We start from the raw sequence: 26,876 nt of genomic DNA, 5'->3' as shown, positions 1-26,876 counted from the left end.
AAAGATAGTCCGAGGGTCTCGAATGAGGTAGATGGTAGCTCAGGCACAACTCTCTAGTTGGTGATAGAATGGTTGAGTTGCCTGATAACAGCTGGGAAGAAACTGTCCCTAAATTTGGAGAGGTGCGCGTTTTCACACTTCTCTACCTCTTGCCTGATGGGAGAGGGGAGAAGAGGGAGCAACCGGGGTGAGACTACTCCTTGATTATTCCGTTGATCTTGCGGAGGCATCGTGAAGTGTACATGAAGGCAATGGAAGGGAGGTTGGTGATCTCCAATCCAAGTTATAAATCTGTCAAGGGATTTCAAGGTGCCTGCCTATCCATTGCTGAGGCTGGTAATTGAGAGAGGAGAGAACAACTTTGAAAAATCATAGACACTAGCCGTGAAGGACAGAGAATTCAAATCCACACTAGGGAAATAGCCACACAATCCTGAGCTAAGACCCCAGCTCAAACTTGAAGGAATGCAGTGCTGAGAGAGTGTGTGTGGCATTGAATAAGGAGCATCCTCTCGTCTCGACCCGGAACTTCACCCATTCCTTCCCTCCAGAGATGCTGCCTGTCCCGCTGAGATACTCCAGCTTTTTGTGTATCTTCTCATTTAAGTTGTTGCCCCGAGAACTCATCCATCAATCCTCTCACGTGAATATGAAAGATACTTCGAGAAGTCAACAGAAGTTTTTCAGAATGTCCTAAGGCCAATATTTATTCCTCTGGGAACAGCAGAAAAACAGATTATTTGTTCTTCGCCACGTACCTCGCTGTTTGTGTGAACTCCCTGCAAATCAGCTGCACTGTATCCTACATTACACCAGTGACGACACTTCAAAGCCATCCACTGGACCTAACGTGCACAGAGATGTCCTGAGAGGGATGCAGAAGTTGCTATAGAAATGCAAATCTTCCTTTGAAGAACATATGAAGTCAGTTTTGATTTAGGATCACCGCAGGCCACCCCCAGGTAGCAAACAGGTTGTGTTTTTTTTACAAATGTCCTTGAGCATATTTTGTCCATAATAAGTCGACCGGTGCACAAAACCTCACACGGTTATGGCAACCATACCTCCACAGTATTGTAATAAATGGCGTCAAATGCACTTCAGACTGATAAGAAAGAACAGCGTGTGTATAAAATCATGAGAGGAATAAATCAGGTAGATGCACAGAGCCTCTTGCCCAGAGTAGGTGAATCGAGGACCAGAGGACATAGGTTCAAGGTGAAGGGGAAAGATTTAATAGGAATCTGAGGGGTAACTTTTTCACACCAAGGGTGGTGGGTGTATGGAACAAGCTGCCAGAGGAGGTAGTTGAGGCTGGGACTATCCCAATGTTTAAGAAACGGTTAGACAGGTACATGGATAGAACAGGTTTGGAGGGATATGGACCAAGCGCAGGCAGGGCTAGTCCAGTGGATGCGACTTGTTGGCCGGTTTGGGCAAGTTGGGCCGAAGGGCCTGTTTCCACGCTGTATCACTCTATGACTCTATAACTGCTTCTAAAAGTGGAGAGAAAAATAAAACTAGTTCTGCCGATAATAGCAACAACATTTATAATGAATAATATAATGAGTGCTCGATTAATTGTTGAGGTGTCTTCAAATCGGGCGTTTGGAACTCTGGGATGGCCTGTATAAAGATTTTTATCGAAAGAACAACATGAATCTAAATTTAAAGACGTTGAAGGGCATTCGCTGAATCCACATCAGGGGGTCTGATGTAGAGAACATAACTTTGTACCAGGCAACTTGGGGGCACTTCCACAAACGAGCTCTCATTATATTACTCATTATAAAAGTCGTTGCCACAATGGGCAGAACTAGTTGTCTTTCTCACTTCACTGTTAGTAACCGTTCATTCTTGTCAGTCTGACATGCCTATGATGCCATTCATCGCAATAGTGTGGAGGTATGGTTACCATATCAAATGACTTTCGGAACAGAGTAGGACACAGTGCTGGTGTAACTCAACGGGTCAGGCAGGATCTCTGGAGAACGTGTTTAGGCGACGTTTTAGATCGAGACCCCAGCCCTCACCCCTCTCCAGTTTTCACCATCCACCCCCACCCCCCCCCCCCTACCCTGACCACCCTCATTCCAATACAGAGTGGTCTGTCCTTGCCTTTGTACCCCTCGGCCCCCACCTGAAAAAACAGAAGGGTCGCGACCCAAGACATCACCTATCCCACCTTCTCCGGAGATGCTGCTTGACCTGCTGAGTTACTCCAGCACTTGGTGTCTATTTGTGCATCTGCAGCTCGTTGTTTTTAACTTTGTAATAGCCTGCGATGCATCAGTAGGTTGTGAGGTGATCCTACATTGAAACACATGCGAGAGGTTCTATCAGTTTTCATGCTATTTGGTTGGTGTAACTTCTTTCACAAAGGTGGAAGCAACATTTTGTCCCTGGCTGGCACACGCTGCCTGCCAACAATGCAACGTTAGCCCTGGCAATGCTACATGTGCTTCAGGCTGGGACTAGTTTAGAGATACAGCGTGAAAACAGGCCCTTTGGCCCACCGGGTCCTCGCCAACCTGCGATCACCCTGTACACTAGCGCAATCTTACACACTAGGGGTCATTTACAATTCTTAACAAGGCAATTAACCTGCAAACCTGCATATCTTTGGAGTGTGGAAGGAAACCGGAGCACCTGGAGAAAACCCACACAGTCACAGGGTGAACGTAGAAACTCCGTGTAGACAGCACCCATGCTCAGGATGGAACTCGGGACTCTGGTGCAGTAAGGAAGCAACTCTACCGCTGTGCCACCATGCCGCCCCCTCACCGGGATGGTGATTTCAGCAGTCCAGGTCACCTCGTGGTGGGATTAGAAGACAGGGCCCGCGATAAGAACCAGCGGATCACCATTGTTTTGTGAGGTTTTCCGCCTCATTCTATTGTCACAGCGTTAAACAGCATCGAAACAGGCCCATCGGCCCAACTTGTGCCGACCAAGATGCCCCATCTAAGCTAGTGCCATTTAAAGTCATAGAGTCATACAACACAGAAACAAGCCCTTCGGTCCACCGAGTCCACACCAAGCAACGTTCGCCCCATTCACTAGCATTATCTCACACACTAGGGACAATTTAGAATTTTACCGAAGCCAACTATCCTCATGGACTCCCCTTACCAACCCTTCTATGAGTACAAAGAAGGCATCAGACCCAAAACATCACCCTGCCATGTTTGCCAGAAAATGCTGCCCGATCCGCCAGGTTACTCCAGCATCTTTTTTTCGTAAAACAGCATCTGCGGTTCCGAGCGTCTCTTTGGAGATTGGTTTAACTTGGCATCCTATCTGGCATGGACATTGTGGACCAAAGGGCCTGTTCTTGTGCTGCACTGCTGCATTGGGCTGCGACCGGCTCTGTCCAAAACCGCAAGAAATTGCAGAGAGTTGTGGACCCAGCCCAGGCCATCACACAAACCAAGCTCCCTTCCATCTACTCCATTTACAACTTCATGCTGCCTCATGCAGCAAGGCTAGCAGCATAATCAAGGACGAGTCTCACCCCTCTCTCCCATCAGGCAAGAGGTACATTCGTGAGTAAACGCATGCATCCAGATTTAGGGAGAGCTTCTTCCCAGCTGTTATCGGGCAATTGAACCAACCGATCACCAAACAGTGAGCGATCCTGGGCTACCATCCATCTCACTGGAGACCCAAGGACCATCTTGAATCGAACTCTACCTTGCACTGAACATTATTCCCTTTATCCTGTATCTGTACACGGCTCGATTGTAATCGTGCATAGTCTCCGCTGACCGGTTAGCACGCAACAAAAAGCTTTTCACTGTACCTTGGTATACATGACAATGAAACTAAACTAATCATGTGCTGGGGCAGCTCACACCTCCAGCATCATATGGGCCTTTTAGATGGAGCAGCATGCACAGGCTGTGCCTGAGGTTACAACATTCTGTAAACAAATGGTGAAAAGGGATATTGACCACTTGGTATAGAGCCACACCACAGGGGCAGAATGCAGCAAATCAGGTATTGAATTCCACGTGTGCTCCCCTCATAACAAACCTTAAACAAATCTGCTCAATAATTTATGGGCTGCACATCAAAGCTTCTCGCCGTTGAATGGCCAGTTTGTCAAAAGCAAGTTGGTCAAACGCACGAACTGTGGTGATCAGCAGGCAGGCTGTGCAGCAGAGAGGTCCGCACTTTTATTAACACAAGGAATATAATCAGCTCCTTTGAACCTCGGTCTCTGCTCGCTCGGATTTCCTACACTAATTAAAACCTTCCGACCAAACCTCTCAGTCTGCACCATGCTCTCTGTGGAATATTCCTTACAACTGCCTCTTCTCTCTTTCAGGGAACCACGTGCGCAAAAACGCACCGTCTTGTAGGAATCTAACTACAACTTGCATCATGACAATCCTCCAACTATTTTCTTGCTAATTTAATATATAGAACCCGGAACAGTACACCACAGGAACAGGCCATTCGGCCCACAATGTCTGTGCTGAACATAATACACACACATATCTATAAAACCCATAATAAAACAGTATTAAAAATATTTATGTATGTATGTGTGTGCGCGTATACACACACACATATACATATATATATATATACACACACGTATATGTATATGTATATGTATGTATATATGTATGTATACACACACATATGGTTGGTGGTGGTTGGTGGTGGTCCCATGTTCACACGGGAGGGCTGGTTCCCCAACGCAATATTCCACCTCTCCACCAATTCCAATATTGGTGCTAGTCGGGGGGGGGGGGGGGGGGGGGGGGTTTCTGGAGCGCTAGTATGGGTGTCGTGGACAGAAGGGACTGGTTTCCAGAGGGCTAGTATGGACATTGTGGGCCTCATGGATTCTTGGGGTGGCAGCTCAGTCACTCAAGCCTGATGTGCTGGCAGCTCACTCACGGCTGGTGGGCTGGCAGTTGACTCACGGCTATTCATTGAAATTCCATTTCAAGCAGGGTGCAAGGTCACCAAATTCAATTGCAGTTTCATACCACTTCAAGCAGGGTGCAAGGCCCCAAAATTCAAGTGCAGTTTCATGCCACTACAAGCAGGGTGCAAGGCCACCACATTCAAATGCAGTTTCCATACCATTTCAAGCAGGGTGAAACCACACATAAACACCACACTCACAGTTCAGTAGACATTCAGTGTGTTCAGTTGATTCACAGCTCAGACAGAGTTGTGACCTCTCCCTCCCCCATCTTTCATTGACTGAGCCACACCCACACTTCCGGATTTTATAATCCCTCCCCACTCCCACTGGAAGGGGCGTGGCCTTCATGGCGTGATTGACAAGAGAGAGATTCTCTACATTTTTTAAACACTAATAACACTTTTATTTTTCATTGATGGGCAGAATCCTCTGCACCTGATGAGACTGAGTAAGATGGCTAAAAATCACAGCCATAAGTGGTAGCGTTTTTATCTGAAATCGATATACAGTGCAAACAGGAAGTTGTCAAGTTTAGACTTTTAATCATTTGCCATTTCAAACCAGCCACCACCAACCATTTGCTGTGCTTTTTTTCCCCAAACCAACCACTTTTTCAAACCACATTAAGGGCACTCAAGGTCAGTAAAACCACACACAGTTTAGTAGACATGTGTTCAGTGTTATTCACAGCTCAGACTGAGAGACGTGACCCTCTCGCTCCCCCATCTTGCAGAGACTGACTGAGGCACTCAAACACTTCTGCGTTCCACTCCCGAAGGGGCGTGGCCTTCAGGAGAGAGAATCTCAACATTTGTTAAACACTAATAACTCTTATTTTTCATCGATGGGAAAAATCCTCGCCCTGCGCAGCGGAGGGGGACTCTGAGTGAAATGGCCAAAAATCACAGCCGTAAGTAGCAGCGGTTTTTACTAAAATCAATATACAGAACAGGAAGTGGTCAAAATCAGGCTTTTAGCGATATATATATAAATATATTTTATATATATCGAAGATGGGCACAAAATGCTGGAGGAACTCAGCAGGATAGACATCAATTGTTCATATTACTGCCACAAGATAAACAAAAATAAGAATGTTTTTAGATATTAAAAAACTAATGGATGTTGGGTTACTTCAGGAAAGTGGCGTGAAGGTGGAAGGTCATCCACGATCTCACTGAATGACAGAATTGGAGGATGGGCCGAATGGTCTTCTCGTATTACCACTTCAATTTTTAAAAATTGCTTGCTGGATAGAAAGATACAGCATGGAAACAGGCCCTTTGGCCCATCGAGTCCATGCTGACTATCTAACCTGCTCATGACGCTCACAGGAGGCTGCAGCCTTTGAGAAGCCAGGCGGCGGATCCCCAAGGCCGGACTCGGGGTCGGTGCCACGGAGCCGTCAGGAGAGGGCCTGCCAGCAGTCGAGGTCGAAGGTGGGCGCTGGCGTTCGAGGAGGACGGGTCCACATGGGTGCCGGACCCACTGCCGAGAACAAAGGGGAACCCGGCGTGGGGGGGCCGCCAGAAAGAAAGGGGGACCATTGGGGGCGAAACTTAGTCAGCACCCTATATGTGACCACTCTTTGCATACTTGTGGATACAAAACAAAGAATCTGACTGTGACATGTCACATGTGATAATTCTTTCACATTAGTTCTATGTTATCTCACTTTTGCATCCATTCCATACACGCTCGGGGCAATTTGCACAGGTCAATGAACCAACAAACCTGCATGCCTGTGGGATGTGGGACAAAACTGGAGCAGCCGGAGGTCAGGATCGCTTCACTGGTAGAGATTTAATTATTCTTTAATTTACACCAGTTGCTATAAAACACCTGTATGTTCTAACCTGCTTTCCTAACCTGGCCTTTAACATTAGATCTATTACAAGGAAATTAAATCACTTCTCTTCTGGAGCGGCATCTATCTCTACTTAATTGCAATCCGCAGAGCGCTCTTTTAATTTAAATCCCTCTCCACTTCCCTGCTCCTCTCTCCTCATTCATTCTGGTTTCCTTGTCTTTGTATGTAGATTTGCCTGGAAACATTCCTCTGACACATCTTTACCAGCAGTGGGACAAACGGCTGGTTGTTGCTTCCACCTGTCAGGTATATCACAGTGGGTGGGGGGGGGGGGGGGGGGGGGGGGGGAGAAGACAGCCAAATAGCACAATGCTAAACTGAAGAGGTGCAAGGCCTTTGTGGAAACATTGATCAACAGGGTGTCCTGCAAATGTAACACCAGCAAGTTTAATGCAACTTTTATTCCGAGTATATTTCGCTTTGATTCATTTCTGATGTGTTGTCACTGTGCTTGGATATTGGAACAAGCAAAGATAAATGGCCCTGAAAACATTTATCTCAGACTCTCCAACACTGACCTCCAAATGTCTGCAGTGAGAAAATATTTCTACAGTTTAAGTCCCATTCCCTAATTCATTACCTCGGTAACTTCTTTTATCTGGGCGGCCTTTTGAAGAAAAGATTATGACCTAGAATTTGACAAAAAGCCCAAGAGCGTTGCGTGCGTGGAGCATTATGTCGAAGTGACAACTAAATATAATCCTGTTAAAAATAAGAGCTTGTGTGGGTTTGTAGAGAAGTACATTTTAAGCAGTGAAGATGGGTTCTGACCCGAAACGTCGCCTATTCCTTTTCTTCAGAGATGCTGCCTGAACCGCTGAGTTACTCCAGCATTTTGTGTCCATTATAATTTTAAGATGCGGTGCAGTCACGATCTTTCAGTCCACCTCATTGCAAACATTGGACATTTTCTCTGCATCTGCAATGCTATAAACTATGTTCTGCACCCTGGTATGTTTCTCTTTGAACTATCCATTGTATATGTGTATGGCTTGTACTCTTGTAGCAGTTTGATTTGACCCACATGGGTACAAAAGCTTTTCACTGTAACTCGTGCATGTGACACAAATAACCCATAGGGTGGCACAGTGGCGCAGCTGGTAGAGCTGCTGTCTCAGTGTCAGAGACCCAGGTTTGATACCAACTTTGAGTGCTCTCTGTGTGGCGTTTGCACGTTCTCCCACGTTCCTCCCACATCCATAAGACATGCGGGTTTGTAGGTTCGTTGGCGTCAAATAAATGGCCCCTAGTGTGTAGGGAGTGGATGAGAAAGGACTAGTGTGAACGGGTGATCGATGGTCGACATGGACATGGTGGGCCGAAGGGCCTGTTTCCATATCTTTCAATCAATCATTACTGATACCAAAATGTTATGGCTTCTTTAGAAAACTAATTCTTGCAATATGTTAATGTGTACCGTGTTCAATGTTGAACGAAAACAAAAGTTAAAAAGAAACAATCCTTGGCACATTTTGACACAACTCTGGAACGAGGCCGAGATGTTTGTTTGCCAATTCCTGACGTTGGGGCTCGTTAGCAATAGGCACTGAGTTGAAACAATGTTGGGCAGTGTACCCGGGCCACTAGATATCACAACTACTGCAGCACAGAAACAGCAGCAGATGTATCCCGGAGACATTGAACCTCACAAGGGAGAGGCTCTGACTAATAATGAATCTTAATTATTTTCTTGCTTCCAAACTGAAATCAAGTGATGTGTGTAATCAACAGTGACAATGCCTTTCTTCACAACAGCTCCATGTGAATAGTTCACCCCGATAGTGCTCAGCCCACGACTAATGCATTAACATGTGTGAGTTGGCAGTGAATCGTGTAGGACTCCCCCCGTACCTGAAACTTTCATTGTCGGTGCTCCCACTAACCCAGCACGCGTTAGGAACTACAAGCCCACAGGAAGAAATCAAACACAACACAATCCACCTGCTGCTTTGAAGCCCTTTGATCATCCTGTTTTGTCTTTCTGCAGACTAATCCAAAAACTTCTTAACATTTTGTCTTAAGACAGGATCAGGGTTTATTCTGTTCAAGAAGGAACTGCAGATGCTGGAAGATCGAAGGTACACAAAATTGCTGGAGAAACTCAGCGGGTGCAGCAGCATCTATGGAGCGAAGGAAATAGGCGACGTTTCGGGCCGAAACCCTTCTTCAGACTGATGGGGGGTGGGGGGAGAAGGAAGGAAAAAGGGGAGGAGGAGGAGCCCGAGGGAGGGTGGGAGGAGACAGCTAGAGGGTTAAGGAAGGGGAGGAGACAGCAAGGGCTAGCAAAATTGGGAGAATTCAATGTTAATGCCATCCGGACGCAAGGTCCCCAGGCGGAATATGAGGTGCTGTTCCTCCAATTTCCGCTGTTGCTCACTCTGGCAATGGAGGAGACCCAGGACAGAGAGGTCGGATTGGGAATGGGAGGGGAGTTGAAGTGCTGAGCCACCGGGAGGTCAGGTTGGTTATTGCGGACTGAGCGGAGGTGTTCGGCGAAACGATCGCCCAACCTCTGCTTAGTCTCCCCGATGTAAATCAGCTGACATCTAGAGCAGCGGATGCAGTAGAGGTTGGAGGAGATACAGGTGAACCTTTGTCGCACCTGAAACGACTGCTTGGGTCCTTGAATGGAGTCGAGGGGGGAGGTGAAGGGACAGGTGTTGCATTTCTTGCGGTTGCAACGGAAAGTGCCCGGGGAGGGGGTGGTGTGGGAGGGGAGGGAAGGGAAGAATTGATGAGGGAGTTGCGAAGGGAGCGGTCTTTGCGGAAGGCAGACATGGGGGGAGATGGGAAGATGTGGCTAGTGGTGGGGTCACGTTTGAGGTGGCAGAAATGGCGGAGGATTATGTGTTGTATTTGCCGGCTGGTGGGGTGAAAGGTGAGGACCAGAGGGACTCTGCCCTTGTTGCGAGTACGGGGATGGGGAGAGAGATCAGTGTTACGGGGTATGGATGAGACCCTGGTGTGAGCCTCATCTATGGTGGCGGAGGGGAATCCCCGTTCCCTGAAGAACGAGGACATTTCCGATGCCCTGGTATGGAATGTCTCATCCTGGGAACAGATGCAGGGTAGGCGGAGGAATTGGGAGTAGGGGATGGAGTCTTTACAAGGGGCAGGGTTGGAAGACGTGTAGTCCAGATAGCCATGAGAGTCAGTGGGTTTGTAATGTATGTCGGTCAGGATTCTGTCCCCTGCGATGGAGATGGTGAGGTCAAGGAATGGTAGGGAAGTGTCGGAAATGGTCCAGGTGTATTGGAGTGCCGGATGGAAGTTGGTGGTGAAGTGGATGAAGTCAGTCAGTTGTGTGTGGGTGCAGGAGGTGGCCCCAAAGCAGTCGTCAATGTAACGGAGATAGAGGTCGGGGATGGGGCCCTGGTACGTATTGAACAAGGATTGTTCATCGTACCCGACAAAGAGGCAGGCGTAGCTGGGGCCCATGCGTGTGCCCATAGCTACGCCTTGTGTTTGGAGGAAATCGGAGGAGTCAAATGTAAAGTTGTTGAGGGTGAGGACCAACTCCGCTAAGCGGAGGAGAGTGTCAGTGGCTGGGTATAGGTTGCTCCTCTGGTCGAGGAAGAACCGGAGGGCCCCGAGGCCATCCTGGTGGGGGATGGAGGTGTAGAGTGACCGGACATCCATGGTGAAGATGAGGGGGTGAGGGCCCAGAGAGTGGAATGCGTGGAGGCGGCGGAGAGTGTCTGAGGTGTCTAGAACATAGGTGGGAAGGGATTTGACCAAGGGGGATAGGATGGAGTCAAGGTATGTGGAGATGAATTCGGTGGGGCACGAACACGCAGAGACAATGGGTCTGCCGGGAGAGCCGGGTTTGTGGATTTTGGGGAGAAGGTAAAAACGGGCCGTGCGGGGCTGGGGAACGATGAGGTTGAAAGCTTGGTCGGGCAGGGCGTGGGAATTGATGAAGTCGGTGATGGTGCTAGAAATGGTGGCCTGGTGCTCGTCAGTGGGGTCATGGTCCAAGGGTAAGTAGGAGGAGGTGTCCGAGAGTTGGCGCGTGGCCTCAGCTTTGTAGAGATCGACGCGCCAGACTACCACGGCACCTCCCTTGTCGGCTGGTTTGATGACCCAATCTGGGTTTTTGCGGAGTGATTCAATGGCAGTGCGTTCAGAGGGGGAAAGATTAGAGTGAGACAGGGGAGTGGAGAAGTTGAGGCGGTTGACGTCGCGGCGGCAGTTCTGGATAAAGAGTTCCAGAGCCGGGACTTTACGAGAGGGGTTCCACGAGGAGGGGGTGCGTTGGAGACGGGAAAAAGGGTCATCATTGGGGGGCGAGGACTGTGAGGCGGAGACGACGGTAGAAGCGCTGTGAGGCGGAGACGACGGTAGAAGCGCTCCAAGTCATGGTGGGCGCGGAACTCATTGAGATGAGAAAATCCAAGTTTGTCAAATATTAACTAATACCCTCTAATCCAGGTAACGTTCTGCTAAACCTCTTCTGAACCCTCTCCAAAGTCTCCACATCCTTCCTGTAATGGGGGCGACCAGAACTGCACACGAGTGCGGCCTAACAAATGTTCTATAATGCCCGTCCCACTTAGGAAACCTGAACGGAAACCTCTGGGGACTTTGCGCCCCACCCAAGGTTTCCGTCCGGTTCCCGGAGGTTGCAGGTGGTTGCAGGTAGTGGAAGCAGGTAGGGAGACTGACAAAAACCTCCGGGAACCGCACGGAAACCTTGGGTGGGGCACAAAGTCTCCAGAGGTTTCCGTTCAGGTTTCCTAAGTGGGACAGGGGCATTTAGCTGCAACACGACTTCCTAATTCTTCTGTGTAGGAAGGACCTGCAGATGCTGGTTTACACCAAAGAGAGATCCAAGAAGCTGGAGTAACTCAGCGGGACAGGCAGCATCTCCGGACAAAAGGAATAGATTACGTTTCGGGTTGAGACCCTTCCTCAGAAGGCAAGCAGACCATCCGCATTCTTTACCATTTTATCTAAGCGTGTCACCACCAATCTATGGACGTGGACCCAGTGAAAAGTGGAGCCCATTTGTAGAGTCCACCTCTTGTCACTGTAACCTGCCATGCAAGCAAGCAGTGGGGGAGGGATTTGTTTGGGCTATTTTTCCACTTGGTTCTGAGAACGCCTTCACATTGGTTGGTGTTGATGCTCTTCATCCAATGTTTATAAGAAATGTATTCTCCGAAGCTCTGTCTATTAACAAAGCACCTTGCCGAGCTGTCAAGAGCTGTCAGTTGTGCACATTCATTCATCGACACGTTGCCTTGCCTGCCTTTCACTTCTGACCCAGAGATTTATTTTGTTTTCGTTTCCCTTATTAAGGGAAAAAGCCAAATCTCTTCCTCTTCCAAAAATAAAGGGCACCGACAACCATTATTGTTGTTGTGTTATGACCAGGGATTGTATTAAAACTGCACAGCGAGATGAATCCACCGAAATTAGTGCAATCTCCTTCTGTCCAAAGAATACGTTTAAGAAGGAACTGTAGATGCTGGAAAACAGAAGGTACACAAAAATGCTGGAGAAACTCAGCGGGCGAGGCAGCATCTATGGAGCGAAGGAAATAGGCAACGTTTCGGGTCGAAACCCTTCTTCAGACGTTTCGTCCCTCAGCATTTCTGTCAAAACGACCATATGGTGATTGCAATAATATGGTGTCACTTCATTCGAGTGTCTGTAGCCATTGCTCAGATATGATCAAAGTGTGGTTGTACGTCCTCGTTACTCAGATGGTGGGGAATGGGCTGACGATCTCCTGTACTGGCTTCACTCGTGGGCCATTATAGCGGCAAGTCACCAGCTGACGCGTAGAACATAGAACAGTACAGCATCGGAACAGGCACTTTGGCCCACAATATCCACACATGAACACAATGCCAAGTTAAACTAATCTCCTGCATGCGATCTATATCCCTCCCTTCCCTGCATATACATGTGCCCATCTAAACACCTCTTAAACACCACTATCATATTTGTCCCCACCACCATCCCCAGCAGCGTGTTCCAGACACCTGCCACCCTCTGTGTATATATCATTAAAAAAAAAACTTGCCCCGCACGTCTCCTTTAAACTTTAGAGAAACAAGGAACTGCAGATGCTGGTTTGCAAAAAAAGACATGAAGTGCTGGAGTAACTTAGCAGGTCAGGCAGCATCTCTGGTGAACCTGGATACATTTTGGAGTGGGGGGGGGGGGGGTTGGCTTTTAAAATTACCCTCCCTCACCTTAAAGCTATGCCCTCTATGCTTTGATGTTTCCACCCAAATGTTTCTGACTGTCTACCCTATCTACGCCTCTCATAATTTTATATAAGGAGTGGCGGACCGCTGACTGTAGAGGGAGCCGCTGAGCCGGCCGCTGCTCGTCCACTAAGGGCCAGAGAGGAGGCCGGAGAGAGCCGGCGATGGTGGGCGTGAGAGCAAGGGTGTGAGAGTAAACCGGGGTCTTACCTTCCGCACCCTCAAGGTCGGCTGCGGGAGGCGTCCCTCCCCCAGGGGCACGAAGACTGAAGGAGGCCGGGCGAGCAGAGGGACGAGGGGTCGCTGGATGATCTGGACGGAGGCCACAGAGGGAGGCACTGCAGCAGCCTGGGGCTTGCCTGGATCGGGCCCCACTCCAGGAGACCAAGAGCATGGGCCGGATTGGACTTTGAAAATGGTACCGAACCCGGGTGACTCTTGTATGCGGTCTCAGTGGACTATTCACGGCAATCGGGGATTGTGCTTAGTATGGCAATACTTCACTGAACTGTAGTAATTTCACTGTACGTATGTACATGTAACAATAAAGAACCATTGACCATTCTTCTATCGGGTCTCTCCTCAGCTTCCAATGCTCCAGAGAAAACACACCAAGTTTGTCTATTTTCAAGAACCTGATAGTACATTGGCCACCAGACAGGTCAAAGGGCGCCTCACGATGCCATCATCATCAGTTGCCAACTCTTGTGCACCAGTCATAGAATCTGTCACAGCCATTCAGTTTAGAGATACAGCTCGCAAATAGGCCCTTCGGCCCACCGAGTCCATGCCGACCAGCGATCCCCGTACACCAACACTATCCTACCACTCTAGGGACAATGTTACTGAAACCAATTAACCTACAAACCTGCACATCTTTGGAGTGTGGGAGGAAACCGAGTACCCGGAAAAAACCCACATGGTAACAGAGAGAACGTACAAACTCCATACAGACAGCACCCGTGGTCAGGGTCGAACCCGGATCTTTGGCGCTGAACCTCTACTGTGCTGGCCTGTATAGACATCATGTCTCCAAGAGTTGCCCAATTCTTAACTGGCCCAATGAGTTGTTGGTGGCATACCAATTGGGCAAGAGTTAGTCAAAGATAGCACGGGCAAGTTGGGCCAAAGGGCCTGTTTCCATACTGTATGACTCTAGATCACATGATTGCATAGATGCTAGGTTCAGAAATTCAGCATCTCCTTTCCAATTACATTGGGATATAATGTTATAGACGTTTTAGCTCTTTACATCTAACTCTGAAAGGCAGGTTTTTTTTTTTTTTTAAACCTTTCTTTTGCCCCTGACAGAACAAGCATCTTGATTTTCACACAATAGAACAAACTGTGACATCAGGGACTCTTAATCTTCCTACGGAGAGAGATTTACGCACAGAGATTATGAGCACAATTCACATAGTGTGCTCGACTGCTAAATGTAATTCTTGGCACAATACGTGTTGTGTCATTTTACTGAGGAAAAAAAAAATCCATTCTCTTTAATAATTCTTCTGCACAACACAAAAACCTGTCTCCCTGGGAAGATTGAGGACAATACTGTTACAACTTGGATGAGATATTATGGGGAAGGTTTGAAAATCATGGCTGGTTGGTTTGGTGTTTGGGAATGGCTTGCAGTATCTTCCAAAGTGCAAATCCCAACCTACACTGGGACCCAGTACACTAATGTTCTCTCTTCACTTCACAGATAATGCCTGACTTGCTGAGCTTTTCCAGCAGTATCTCTTTTTACTTCAGATTTTCAGCATTTGCAGTTCTTTTTTTTTTCATCTTCAGAACCTGCTCGCTCCTCCAACATAGGATGAATTTTAGTTTCCTTTCCGTGTTCCTCTAGGTGCCCAGCTCCCAGTTTCTGCACACACAGGGTTTCACACATCTGAAGAAGGGTCCTGACACAAAACATCATCCTTTCATTTCTCCACCCCACCCACCCACCAACCCCCTCCCCCCACAGAAAAGTCAGGACCCCTCAGACTGAAAAGTTACCTGTTCATTTCCCATCACCCCCCTTCGGACTGAAACGTTATCTGTTCATTTCCCTCTACAGATGCTGCCTGACCCGCGCAGTTCCTCCATCACTTCTGTTCTTTTGCTGAGGATTCCAGCATCTGCAGCCCCTTGTGTCATTATTTCCCAAGGGAGTGTTTTTGGGAAAGCAGTCAAGAGACAGTGGTTTTCCATTCCCTTGAACCATTGTTTTTTGTGATATCATTTAATCGATTCTTACATCTTTATTTGTTGTGTTATTGCATTTACAGGCCTGCTGCAAGTTTAAAATGCCCCTGTCCCACTTAGGAAACCTGAACGGAAACCTCTGGAGACTTTGCGCCCCACCCAAGGTTTCCGTGCAGTTCCCAGAGGTTTTTGTCAGTCTCCCTACCTGCTTCCACTACCTGCAACCTCCGGCAACCACCTGCAACCTCCGGGAACCGCACGGAAACCTTGGGTGGGGCGCAAAGTCTCCAGAGGTTTCCGTTCAGGTTTCCCAAGTGGGACAGGGGCATAAAAGTTGTTCATAGTTCTGTTGCCAGTACATATGACAATCACACTCTCTTGATTCATGTTATGGGAGGTGGTCTTGGAGGGGAGGATGCTCCTCAAACTGTGGAGCATCCTGGACAATCCAGCTGAACCCCTCCATAACACACTGGTCAACCCGAGGCGTATCTTCAGCAACAGGATGGTTCCACCTAGATTCAGGACAGAACGCCACAGGAAATCCTTCTTCCCTGTGGCTATCAAACTGTACAACTCCTCCCCCTTCTATCGTGGGGTAGACTGAGACCGACTCGCCTCTCCCCCCTCCCCAATCCTTTCCACTCGTCACTTTAATTTCATGTTTCATGTATTTTGTATTTTTAGGACTGTTGGCAGATCAATTTCCCCTCCTGGGATAAATAACGTTCTATCGTATTGTATCGTATCATTTACTGGGATCAATCAGTTTACTGGGAGTGGATAGGTTTACAATTTACGAGTTCACTGGAGGACAGACACAAAATGCTGGAGTAACTCAGTGGGACAGGCAGCATTTGTGGAGAGAAGGAGGAATGGATGACGTTTCGGGTCGAGACCCTTCTTCAGACTGATGCCAGGGGAGTGGGCGGTACTAGATAGAATGTAGTCGGATACATTAAGACCAGTGGGAGAACTGTGATGGGGAGGGGATGGAGAGAGAGGAAACGCATGGGCTATTTGAAGTTAGAGAAGTCAAAGTTCACACCGCTGGGGTGTATTCTACGCAAGTGACGGAGTCGAGGGTGGGGGGGGGGAGGTAAAGGGGCAGGTGTTGCATCTCTTGTGGTAGAAGGGGAAAGTACCTGGGGAGGGGGTGGTTTGGGTGGGAAGGGACGAGTTGACTAGGGAGTTGCAGAGGGAACGGTCTCTGCGGAAAGCAGAAAGGGGTGAAGATGGGAAGATGTGGCTAGTAGTGGGATCCTGTTGGAGGTGGCAAAAATGTTGGAGGATTATAAGCTGTATGCGACGGCTGATGGGGTGGAAGGTGAGGACAAGGGGGACTCTCTTCTTATTATGAATGGGGGAGGGGGAGCAAGAGCAGAGCTGTGGAATATCGAGGAGGCCCTAGTGAGAGCCTCATCTATAGTGGACGAAGGGGACATCTAAAGAATGAGGACATCTCCAATGACCTGGGATGGAAAACCTCATCCCTGGGCGCAGATGTGGCATAGACAGAGGGATTGGGAGTGGGGATAGAATCTTTACAGGATGGGAAGAAGTGTAGTCTCGATTCACTTCAGGCCATCTCTGCTCCAATTTTGGCTTTTTAAGGACCATTGAATTGAATCACTCCACTTTGCAGCCCAAGTTCATAAGTCATAGGAGCAGAATTAGGCCATTCGACCCATCGAGTCTCCTCTGCCATTCAATCATGGCTGATCTATCTATCCCACTAGGTGCTGATGAACACTGGCTGAACTGGAGATGTCTCACCCGGGCAGTCAAGGGTGACAATGCACAGATGGGGCTACATCGAGGGCACAACAACCTGTGACTGTGGCACACAGACCCAGACAATGCAACACCTACTGCAATGCCCATTGCTGGATAATCCATGTACTACTGCAGACCTTGCACTCAACACTCCAATAGCACAACGATGCGTACAGCAGCGGCGAGCCACTATATAGCATCACATAGGTGTCCTTGAGACTCTTGAAAGGCGCCCATAAATAAAATATATTATTATTATTATCATCACATGAAAGAAGAAGAACCCCATTCTCCTGCCTTCACCCCGTAACCCTGAAACAAGGACTGCAAATGCTAGTTAATGCACAGAAGGACACAAAGTGCTGGAGTAACACAGCAGGTCAGGCAGCATCTCTGGAGAACATGGATAGCTGGTGTCGAGTTGTCCCTTCTTCCAGACCCTTTTCTTTCTTTATCTAGTTCAGTCTGAAGAAGGGTCTTGACCCAAAACGTCACCTATTCCTATTTTCCGGAGGGGCTACCTGACCCGCTGAGTTGCTCCAGCTTTTGTGTCTACCTTTGTTTCTTTCTGTTGAGTTACCCCAGCAGTTTGTGTTCTTTTCCATCCTGCGTTCCATGTTCTATGACGAGGAAGACGTCATCTTTATTCCACAAGGGTTCAGGTTGAGTATATCTTCCAGAGATATGTTACATGCTGTCGATTATCATGGCTGGTAATTCTTCAGAAGGATCAGTCTGACAGCTGGGATAAAACATGCTTTCCTGACCTGCAGCTGACTTTGTGCATTCCTGTTCTATTGAAGAGTGAACCCAGACGCATCCATCAGCTATTCCTTTCTAGTTGCGAATCTCATCAGTTATATCATATTGGGTTACAAGATCTCTCCGCGTTGCTGCTTTTCATCCGATAACACAGAACAATGATGCGCATGAGGTGACATCAAGAGGGTTTGTCAAAGATTTGAATGGACCTGCTCCCCCGATGATGGTTTCCGCAGAAGGTTGTTGAGAGGGCAGAGGTATTAGAATACTCACCTGGAGCAAGTTACCATTAAACCCAGGGATTTCCAACTACCACTGATTCTCAACGTTCCAGATATGCAGGCTACACCGAATTGTGGATGCAGCCCAGGCCATCGCACAAACCAACCATCCTTCCATTGACTCCATTTATACCTCGCGCTGCCTCGGCAAGGCCATCAGCAGAATCAAGGACGAGTCGCACCCTGCCGCTCTCTCTTCTCACCTCTCCCATCAGGCAAAAAGCACACCTCCAGATTCAGGGGCAGTTTCTTCCCAGCTGTCATCAGGCAACTGAAGCATCCTACTGCAACCAGAGAGCAGCCCTGAACTACCATCTACCTCATTCGGGACCACTGGTCTATCTTTAATTGAACCTTACTGGCTTTACCTTGCACTAAACGTTATTCCCTTATCACATTATTCACACTGTGAGCGGCTCGATTGTAATCATGTATTGTCTTTCCGCTGACGGGTTAGCATGCAACAAAAACTTTTCACTGTACCTCGGTACACGTGACAACAAACTTAACAGTGGCATGAATTTATATAGCACCTTGACCTTAACAAGATCCTTCTGAACGTCATGGTGGCTTAGGCCAACAAAGGTTGAGACTTGAGCCAATGAGGGAGATGTTAGGAGGGAGGACAGAGAGTTCAGTTTTAAAGAGTCTTCTAAAGAAAAAAAGAAAATGAGTGGGAGATGGAATTCCAGATCCTGGTACCTTGGCAGCTAAAGGCCTGGATAGAGTGGATGTGGAGAGGATGTTTCCAATAGTGTGGGAGTTGAGGAGTCTAGCACAGTCTCCAAATAAAAGGAGGTACCTTTAGAAAGTAGATGAGCAGGAATTTCTTTAGTCGGAGGGCGGTGAATCTGCAGAAATCATTGCCACTGACGGCTGTGGAAGACAAGTCAATGGGTTTTTGTAAAGCAGCGATTGACAGATTCTTGAATGTCACTGGAGCGTTAAACGATTCTAAACCACTGTCGAGTGAGTGTGAATAGCTACTTGCAAGATAGTGCTGAAAGTGTCGATGAGAAGTTAACATTGTAAACGTCAACTCATGGTGAAGAGGAAATTCTGTACACTCATATTAGTTCATGTTGTCTTTATTTGACTCTCTTGCTCGATTTGAATTGGTAATAACCACCCGAGGGCTATTACTGATTCTGCTTTCCACTGAGTTCCGACAAGTGTAAGACATCACACAGAGGAAGCACAGTATGTGGCAGAGTGAAGCACAAGGTGCTGGTGGAGTTCAACTGGTGAAGTCAAGTGAGTTTATTGTCATGTGTCCCAGATAGGACAATGAAATTCTTGCTTGCTGCAGCACAACAGAATATTGTAAGCAGAAATACAGAACAGTTCAGTTCAATTCAATATACACATAAATAAACAGAGAAAGTGCAATAGGCTGTTACAGTTCAGAGTCTGTTTGTTGGCGAGGTTAATAGCCTGATGGCTGTGGGGAAGAAGCTGTTCCTGAACCTGGATGTACCAGTTTTCTGGCTCCTGTACCTTCTACCCGATGGTAGCGGAGAGATGAGTGCGTGGCCAGAATGGTGTGGGCCCTTGATGATGTTGGCAGCCATTGAGGCAGTGATTGCGATAGATCCCGTCGATGGTGGGGAGGTCAGAGCCGATGATGGACTGGATAGTGGTCACAACTTTCTGCAGTCTTTTCTGCTCCTGGACGCTCGAGTTGCCAAACCACGCCACGATGCAACCAGTCAATATGCTCTCTACTGTGCACATGTAGAAGTTCGAGAGAGTCCTCTTTGGCATACCGACTCTCCGTAATCTTCTCAGGAAGTAGAGGCGCTGATGTGTTTTCTTTATAATTGCATCAGTGTGCTGGGACCAGGAAAGATCTTCAGAAATGTGAACGCCCAGGAATTTGAAGTTCTTGACCCTTTCTACCATCGTCCCGTTGATATAGATGGGATGGTGGGTCCCTATCCTTCCCCTTCCAAAGTCCACAATCAGTTCCTTGGGGTTGTTAGTATTGAGAGCCAGGTTATTGTGCTGGTACCATTTGGTCAATCGGTCAATCTCACTTCTATACTCTGACTCATCACCATCAGTGATTCGTCCCACAACAATGGTGTCGTCGGCGAACTTGATGATGGAGTTCGCTCTATGTTCGGCTACGCAGTCATGAGTATAGAGTGAGTACAGCAGGGGGCTGAGCACGCAGCCTTGAGGTGCTCCCATGCTGATTGTTATCGAGGACGAGACATTTCCACCAATACGGACAGACTATGGTCTGTGGATGAGGAAGTCGAGGATCCAATTGCAGAGGGATCTGCAGAGACCCAGATCTGAGAGTTTGGTAACCAGCTTAGAGGGGATGATTGTATTAAACACCGAGCTGTAGTCAATGAATAACAGCATGACATACGAGTTTTTGTTGTCCAAGTGGTCCAGAGCAGAGTGGAGAGCCAGTGAGATCGCATGCACCATTGATCTGTTGCGGCGGTAAGCGACCTGCAGTGGGTCGAGGTTCTTGTAGAGGTAGGAGTTGATATGCGCCATAATCAACCGCTCAAAGCACTTCATCACCACAGACGGTAGTGCCACTGGTCGATAGTCATTGAGGCACGTCACCTTGCTCTTCTTTGGCACCGGTATTATTGATGCCCTTTTAAAGCAGGTAGGAACCTCAGAACTCAGAAGTGAGAGGTTGAAAATGTCCGTAAAAACTCCAGCCAGTTGGTCCACACAGGTTTTTAGAACACGAACGGGTATACCATCAGGTCCAGGCGCTTTCCGAGGGTTCACTCCCTTGGCTGCATCTGTGGAGGGAAATGGACAGGTGACGTTTCAATCTGAAGGGTCCTGACCCCAAATCGTCATCTGTCCATTTCCCTCCACAGATGCTACCTGACCTGCTAAGTTCTTCCAGCACTTTGTGGTTTGCTCAAGATTGCAGCATCTGCTGTCTCAGTATAGCAGAGTGAATATTGCTTTGCTATTAGTCTTCATTTGTTTGAAAATGAGAAAACTGAACATTTTTAAGAAGAAACACATGAATAGTTATATCTTAGGAGAAAGAATGAAGATCAGCTGTTTAAACTTGATAACATAATTCTAAACATAATTCTATAAGCAGGCTAATCTAGGGGTGTCTTTAAGTCGTTGAAGGTGGCAGGACAGGTTAAGAAAGCCCGTAGCAACCTGGCTACTAGTAAATGGAGTGGTACTATTTAAGGCACGGAAGCCATTAAGCTAGAAAGAGTGCAGAGAAGATTTGGGAGGATGATGCCAGCACTTGAGGACCTGAGCTATAGGGAGAGGTTGCACAGGCTAGGACTATTCTTTACGGTGATCTCTTAGAAGTGTATAAAATTATGAGGGGAATAGTTAGGGTGAATGCACACAGAGCCTTCTTCCAAGAGTAGGAGAACCAAGAACCAGAGGACATACAGTAAGTTTTAGGTGAGAGGGGCAAGATTTAATAGGAATCTGAGGGGAAACCTTTTCACAAAGAGGGTGATGGATATAATAGGTTCGAGCTACCAGTGGTCGTTGAGGCAGGTATTATAACAGCATTTAAAAGACACATGGACAGGTACGCAGATAGGAAAAGTTCAGAAGAATATCGGCCAAACACGAACATATGAGATTAGTTTAGATGGGACATCTTGGTCAACATGGACAAGTTGGGCCGAATGGCCTCTGTCCACGCTGTGTGGCTCTATGAATCAACGCAATGCTTAGCCTTATGATACGCTGATTCACCCTAACCAGAGCTTTGCGTCCACCTTCCAGGGACCAGACTTGAAACTAAACATGAGGGCTTCAGAGGAATGCCGACGAGATTAACCAAAAGTTATGCTGGGGATTTAAATACTTGAAAGGAATAAATATCAGGGCTTTGGGGAGAGGGATGGCTGTGAAATGGGCCCAGCTGGATTCTCTTGAATAGAGCAGACATAGACTTGACAGGGAAACAACCACCCCAGTGCTGGAACTTCTCTGGAGTTCAGTGGGACCAAAGTCTGCATCACACTCTAACATTGCCAACATCATTGTTTTATTCATTTGCTTCAATGGAACTTTAGTGTTACAAGGTACAGGAATTGTTACAAGGTTAAGGTACAGTGAAATTCCCATTTGCACACAGTCCAGTAAAAATAGAGTCGAGTGCAGGGAATCTGGAACATTGGATTTACTTTAGTTTAGTTTAAGGGTACAGAGTGGAAACAGGCCCTACAGCCCACCGAGTCCGCGCCGACCAGCAATCCCCGCACATTAACACTATCCAACAGACACTAGGGACAATTTACAATATTACGAAAACCAGTTAGCCTAGAAACCCGTACGTCTTTGGACTGTGGGAGGAAACGGGAGCACCCGGGCAAAACCCATGTGGTCATGGGGAAAACGTACAAACTCCGTACAGACAGCACCAACGGTCAGATCAAACCCAGGCGTCTGGCGCTGTAAGGCAGCAACTCTACCACTGCGCCACCCCTATTGATTTGGGTAAATACAGCTCTGCAGTCAGTTTAAAAGTAAATTTGACTGAATCAAGGTTAAACGGAAACTCCACCGAGAAATCTGGAATTCTGCTTTTACAACCTTGGGCTGTTCTGGCATTAGTTTATTAATAGTCACATGTACTGGGATACAGTGAAAAGCTTTTGTTTCGTTACGAGATACAGCATGGAAACAGGTCTATGGCCCACTGGGTCCACGCTGACCGTCCATCACCCACTCACACTTGTTCTACATTTCGCATCCACTCCCGACATGCTAGGGGCAATTACAGAGGCCAATTAGCCTGCAAACCCACACACCCTTGGTTTGTGGGAGGCAACTGGAGCACCCAGAGGAAACCCAGGGAGATCACAGGGAGAAGGTACAGATTCCACACAGACAGCACCCGGAGGTCAGGATCGGACCCAGGTCGCTGGTGCTGTAGTGGTGGCAGCTCTACCACTGTCTGCATGCTATTCAGTCAAATCAAATCATACACGACTATAAACAAGCCTGACACAAGTATAACAGGTAGTGCAAAGAGAAAAATAACAGCGTGTGGAATTACAGCATTATCACCTACACTTACAGAGGACACGTCGAATGTCCACAATGAGGTAGGGTGGAACTGGAATGCAAATTGGAACTACACCCTGGTTTATGGGAAGGCTGATGTGTGGCCTGATAACAGCGGGGAAGAAGCTGTTCCTGGATGTGGTGGTACGTGCTTTCAAGCTTTCGTATCTTCTGCCCGACAGGAGAGAGAAGAGGGAATGACTTGGGGTCTGAGTGGTCCCTGATGATGTCGGCTGCTTTCCTCAGGCAGCGTGATGTGTAGATGGTGTCAATGGTGAGGAGCATGGTCCGTGTGATGGACTGCGCTACATCAACAACTCTCTGCAATTTCTTGCGCTCTTGGGCAGAGCTGTTCCTGAACCAAGCTGTGATGCAGACCGATGGTGTGCTTCCGATGGTATCATACCATACACGAGTACAATGGGTCGGGCAAAAGAGAAAATAAACAGAGAGCGCAGTACCTCATTACAGCTGCAGAAAAAGAGATTTTAAAAAAGTGCAAGGGGTGCAATGAGGTAGGTTGGAAGACTGGGAATATGGTTGATTGTGAAGGCAAAATGGCACCAGTGGAAGGATGTACAGGCTTGGCTCAGTCCATGGTGAAAGCTTCATTTAATGAGTGGGGAATTAATATATGCTGTGGAGCAAGCAGATTTTCCAAGCCACACATTGAAACATAACAGACATCCAGCCAAACCTAGCAGCACCATAAAGACCAACAATCACCTGGAGTCACTATAATGAACCACTGTTATCCTGACAGTAGTTGGAAATCTTGCGCATTCATCGCCAAAAAATTCTTCTGTTTCCTATAGCAACCGTGTATAGAAAAGAATGAGTGACGGGCTCTGGGGTGAATCAATTGGAAAACCCCATTGAATACCCAGCTAATGAAACCACTCAGAAAATCCAAAGCACTCTTCAAACAGCAACCCCCTCCCCACCCCCCACCACTGTAGCAAAGTATTACTTCTGCAGAAAAAAATGTTCAGTAGCTATAGGGACCATTTGTATTCAGGATCTCTGAGGTAGCCAAGATGCAACATTGTCTGCAACATTAGGGGTGCCACAACGGTCGAGTTGCAGCCTTACAGCGCCAGAGACCCAGGTTCGATCTTAACCACGGGTGCTTTCTGTACAGAGTTTGTACATTCTCCCTGCACCCCGCATAGATTTTCTCCGGGGTGCTCCGGTTTCCTCCCACACTCCGAAAACATACAGGTTTGTAGGTTAATTGACTTCGGTAAAATTGTGAATAATTGTCCCTATGCGTGGAGGACAGTGCTAGTGTAGTATTGCTGGTCGGCACGGACTCGGTGGGCCGAAGGGCCTGTTTCCACGCCGCATCTCTGTACCTTTTCTCAGAATAACAACTCTGCCACAAATTCAACCTGCTACAAGTTATAGAACCACAGAGTCATACAGCACGGAAACAGGCCCTTCGGCCCAACTTGCCCATGCTGACCAAGATGCCCCATCAACACTAGTCCCACCTGCCCGCGTTAGGTCTATGTCCCTCTACACCTTCTTCTGCAATGACTTCTTCTGTGGTTGCTGTTTCAGTACTCAAAATCATTTTTCAGTTCCAACAAGGTTGAAGAAACTTTGTTGCTTGGCTTATTATTCCTATATTTAATTCCTGTAACCGGCCAGTTTATTGTGACTTGGGAAGGTTTTACTGGCGTTTTGAGCTGCGTGGAACTACTTGAAGCACCAACTGCTGGAGCTGACAAAAGGCGCAAGCGGGGATTACACAGACAACAAACTGTTCAACATTGCCACTGATCTGCCACTACCATCTGGCGATTCATCCTCCCTCATCACCAAGCCTTCTGAACAGGCTTGCTATATGTTAACAAACATCTCCCGTAGTTTCAGATACTTTTTCACTCTTCTTAAAAACCCATGTAGAGACTTCCTTCATCGCCCAGTTCAGTTTAGTTTAGAGTTACAGGCTCTTCAGTCCACCGAGTCCACGCCGCCCAACAATCCTACACACTAGGGACAATTTTTACAGAAGCCAATTAACCTTCAAAACCTGCACATCTTTGGAATGTGGGAGGGAACCGGAGCACCCGGAGGAAACCCACTCGGTCACAGGGAGACACCCAATCGGTCACAGAGTGCAAACTCTGTACAAACAGCACCCATAGTCAGGATCGAACCCGGGTCATTGCCGCTGTAAGGCAGCAACTCTACCGCTGCGCTGCGTGTGTTCCGTGTTGTGTGATCTGACCTTTTTTTTTGCCGAAGATGCCACCCATCTTCGCACTGAGATTAATCTAGTAATCAATTAAAGCATTAGAAAGGCCAACAGGACCAGATCCAGAATTGCAAGAAGATTAGTTTCAATGGTCAGGGCGATCATTAGTTACCGACAGAGAGTTAACTGAAACTTCACCGAGACAGTCACCAAAACTGGAGCAATTTACACTAATGCCACCCTCTCTCTTTGACCCGATAACCCGACGCAAAGCAGCAACAGATAAGGGTTTGCCTTATTTTTCAGTGGAAGGTTTTAAAAAAGCAGACACTAGTATGGAGAGTTTCATCCTGGAACTGGGCTCATTCGCGTGGCCACCCTCGACTACTCCAGCTGTTTTACTGGGTTCAAATATTACCTCTCCTCAGTGACCCCGCCGATTAGCTTGCAGTTTACCACCAAGTAGAAACACATATTTTGTTCCATTCAAGGGTCAGAAGTGAAAGGCACACCAGTGCTAGAGCCACCTTCATCAATCATGCTCAATGTTGAAGGAGAGGACTGGGCTGGATATCCCTCGTTTTATTACCCTACTCATGTGAAACAAAAAAAACCGTCTCCCATCCCCTCCTCTCCTGCAGTAAATTCTACTCCTCTAATCGCCCAGCAACAGTAACTGCTATCACTATGGTTACTGAAAGAAATTTCATTGTGCTGCTTTGCTTTCAGAAGTTAAGCCGTCCACATTCATTTCAAACTCCGTGCAAACTGAAGGTAGGCAGAACAGTCATTTGGCTTGTGAGCGAATCAATTAGGCACAAGCAAAACAAAATTCATTTTATCAGTTATCAGACCAAGTTTAAGCATTTGCCTCTTCTGTACAAGCCAGTAAAGTATTCAGCTCACATAAAACCCTAACCATACTCCAACGATTCAGCTTAGGGCACGAGAAATAAAGTCCATGCCAAGTCTTTCTCAATTCCAGTCGCAAAACTGAACTTCAGCTCCGTGGTACTAGTTAAGAAAGTTTAGCGCAGAAAAAGCTGAGGGTTGACCTACCGCAAAAGGAGAGACACATCACAATCAGTGCAGCAGGGTGAGACAAGGCTCTCTGTCCTTCCATGGTTATTGGGGCAAGCAGTCTAGAGACGCTGGAGCAAGCAGTGTGCAGCAGCAGCAGCACCCTCTCTCAGCTGCCTCTCCAGCATGTCCTTCAAAGCTCGCTCACAAACTGATGGGAAGAACATCACCAGTGCTCCATGCTCAGTCACAACAGTGAACACCAATGATACTCTCGCCCCCGTCCACTCGCTCCAGCTTCACTCAACCCCGTTAGAGCACTTTGTAATACACGGTCCGGAATTCTCAGCTGGACTGGGTCAATGATGTCCTGCAGCTGAACTTATGAGTGTCCTCGTGACTTTTAGGAATGAGACATTCCCATCATTTCCAACACTCTCCTTGTCCACAAACAACTACAGGTTACATGCGTTTTAACAGGGTGACCAATTTTCATTGTGAAAAGGGTTTGGAAATCTAACAATCTAACTTTTGATGATTCATTTACTATAGAAAGATGTTGACATCA

The 26,876-nt window shown here is 47.5% G+C and overlaps 1 protein-coding gene across 1 annotated transcript in view; it reads right to left on the bottom strand.

Annotated features, from left to right (window-relative positions):
• crb2 (crumbs cell polarity complex component 2) overlaps positions 1 to 26,584 on the bottom strand; it is a 120,796-nt gene extending 94,212 nt beyond the window's left edge. Inside the window, exon 1 of the mRNA XM_033048699.1 lies at positions 26,348 to 26,584. Coding sequence (XP_032904590.1) covers positions 26,348 to 26,411 — 64 coding nt within the window. The 5' untranslated portion in view covers positions 26,412 to 26,584. The remainder of the gene's footprint in view (positions 1 to 26,347) is intronic.
• Between the last annotated feature and the right edge of the window lie 292 nt (positions 26,585 to 26,876).

This window comes from Amblyraja radiata, chromosome 32, assembly GCF_010909765.2.
Source record: "Amblyraja radiata isolate CabotCenter1 chromosome 32, sAmbRad1.1.pri, whole genome shotgun sequence".
Classification (NCBI taxonomy): Eukaryota; Metazoa; Chordata; class Chondrichthyes; order Rajiformes; family Rajidae; genus Amblyraja; species Amblyraja radiata.
The sequence above is the reverse complement of the archived record's forward strand: the minus strand, read 5'-3'. Positions and strand labels throughout refer to the sequence as shown.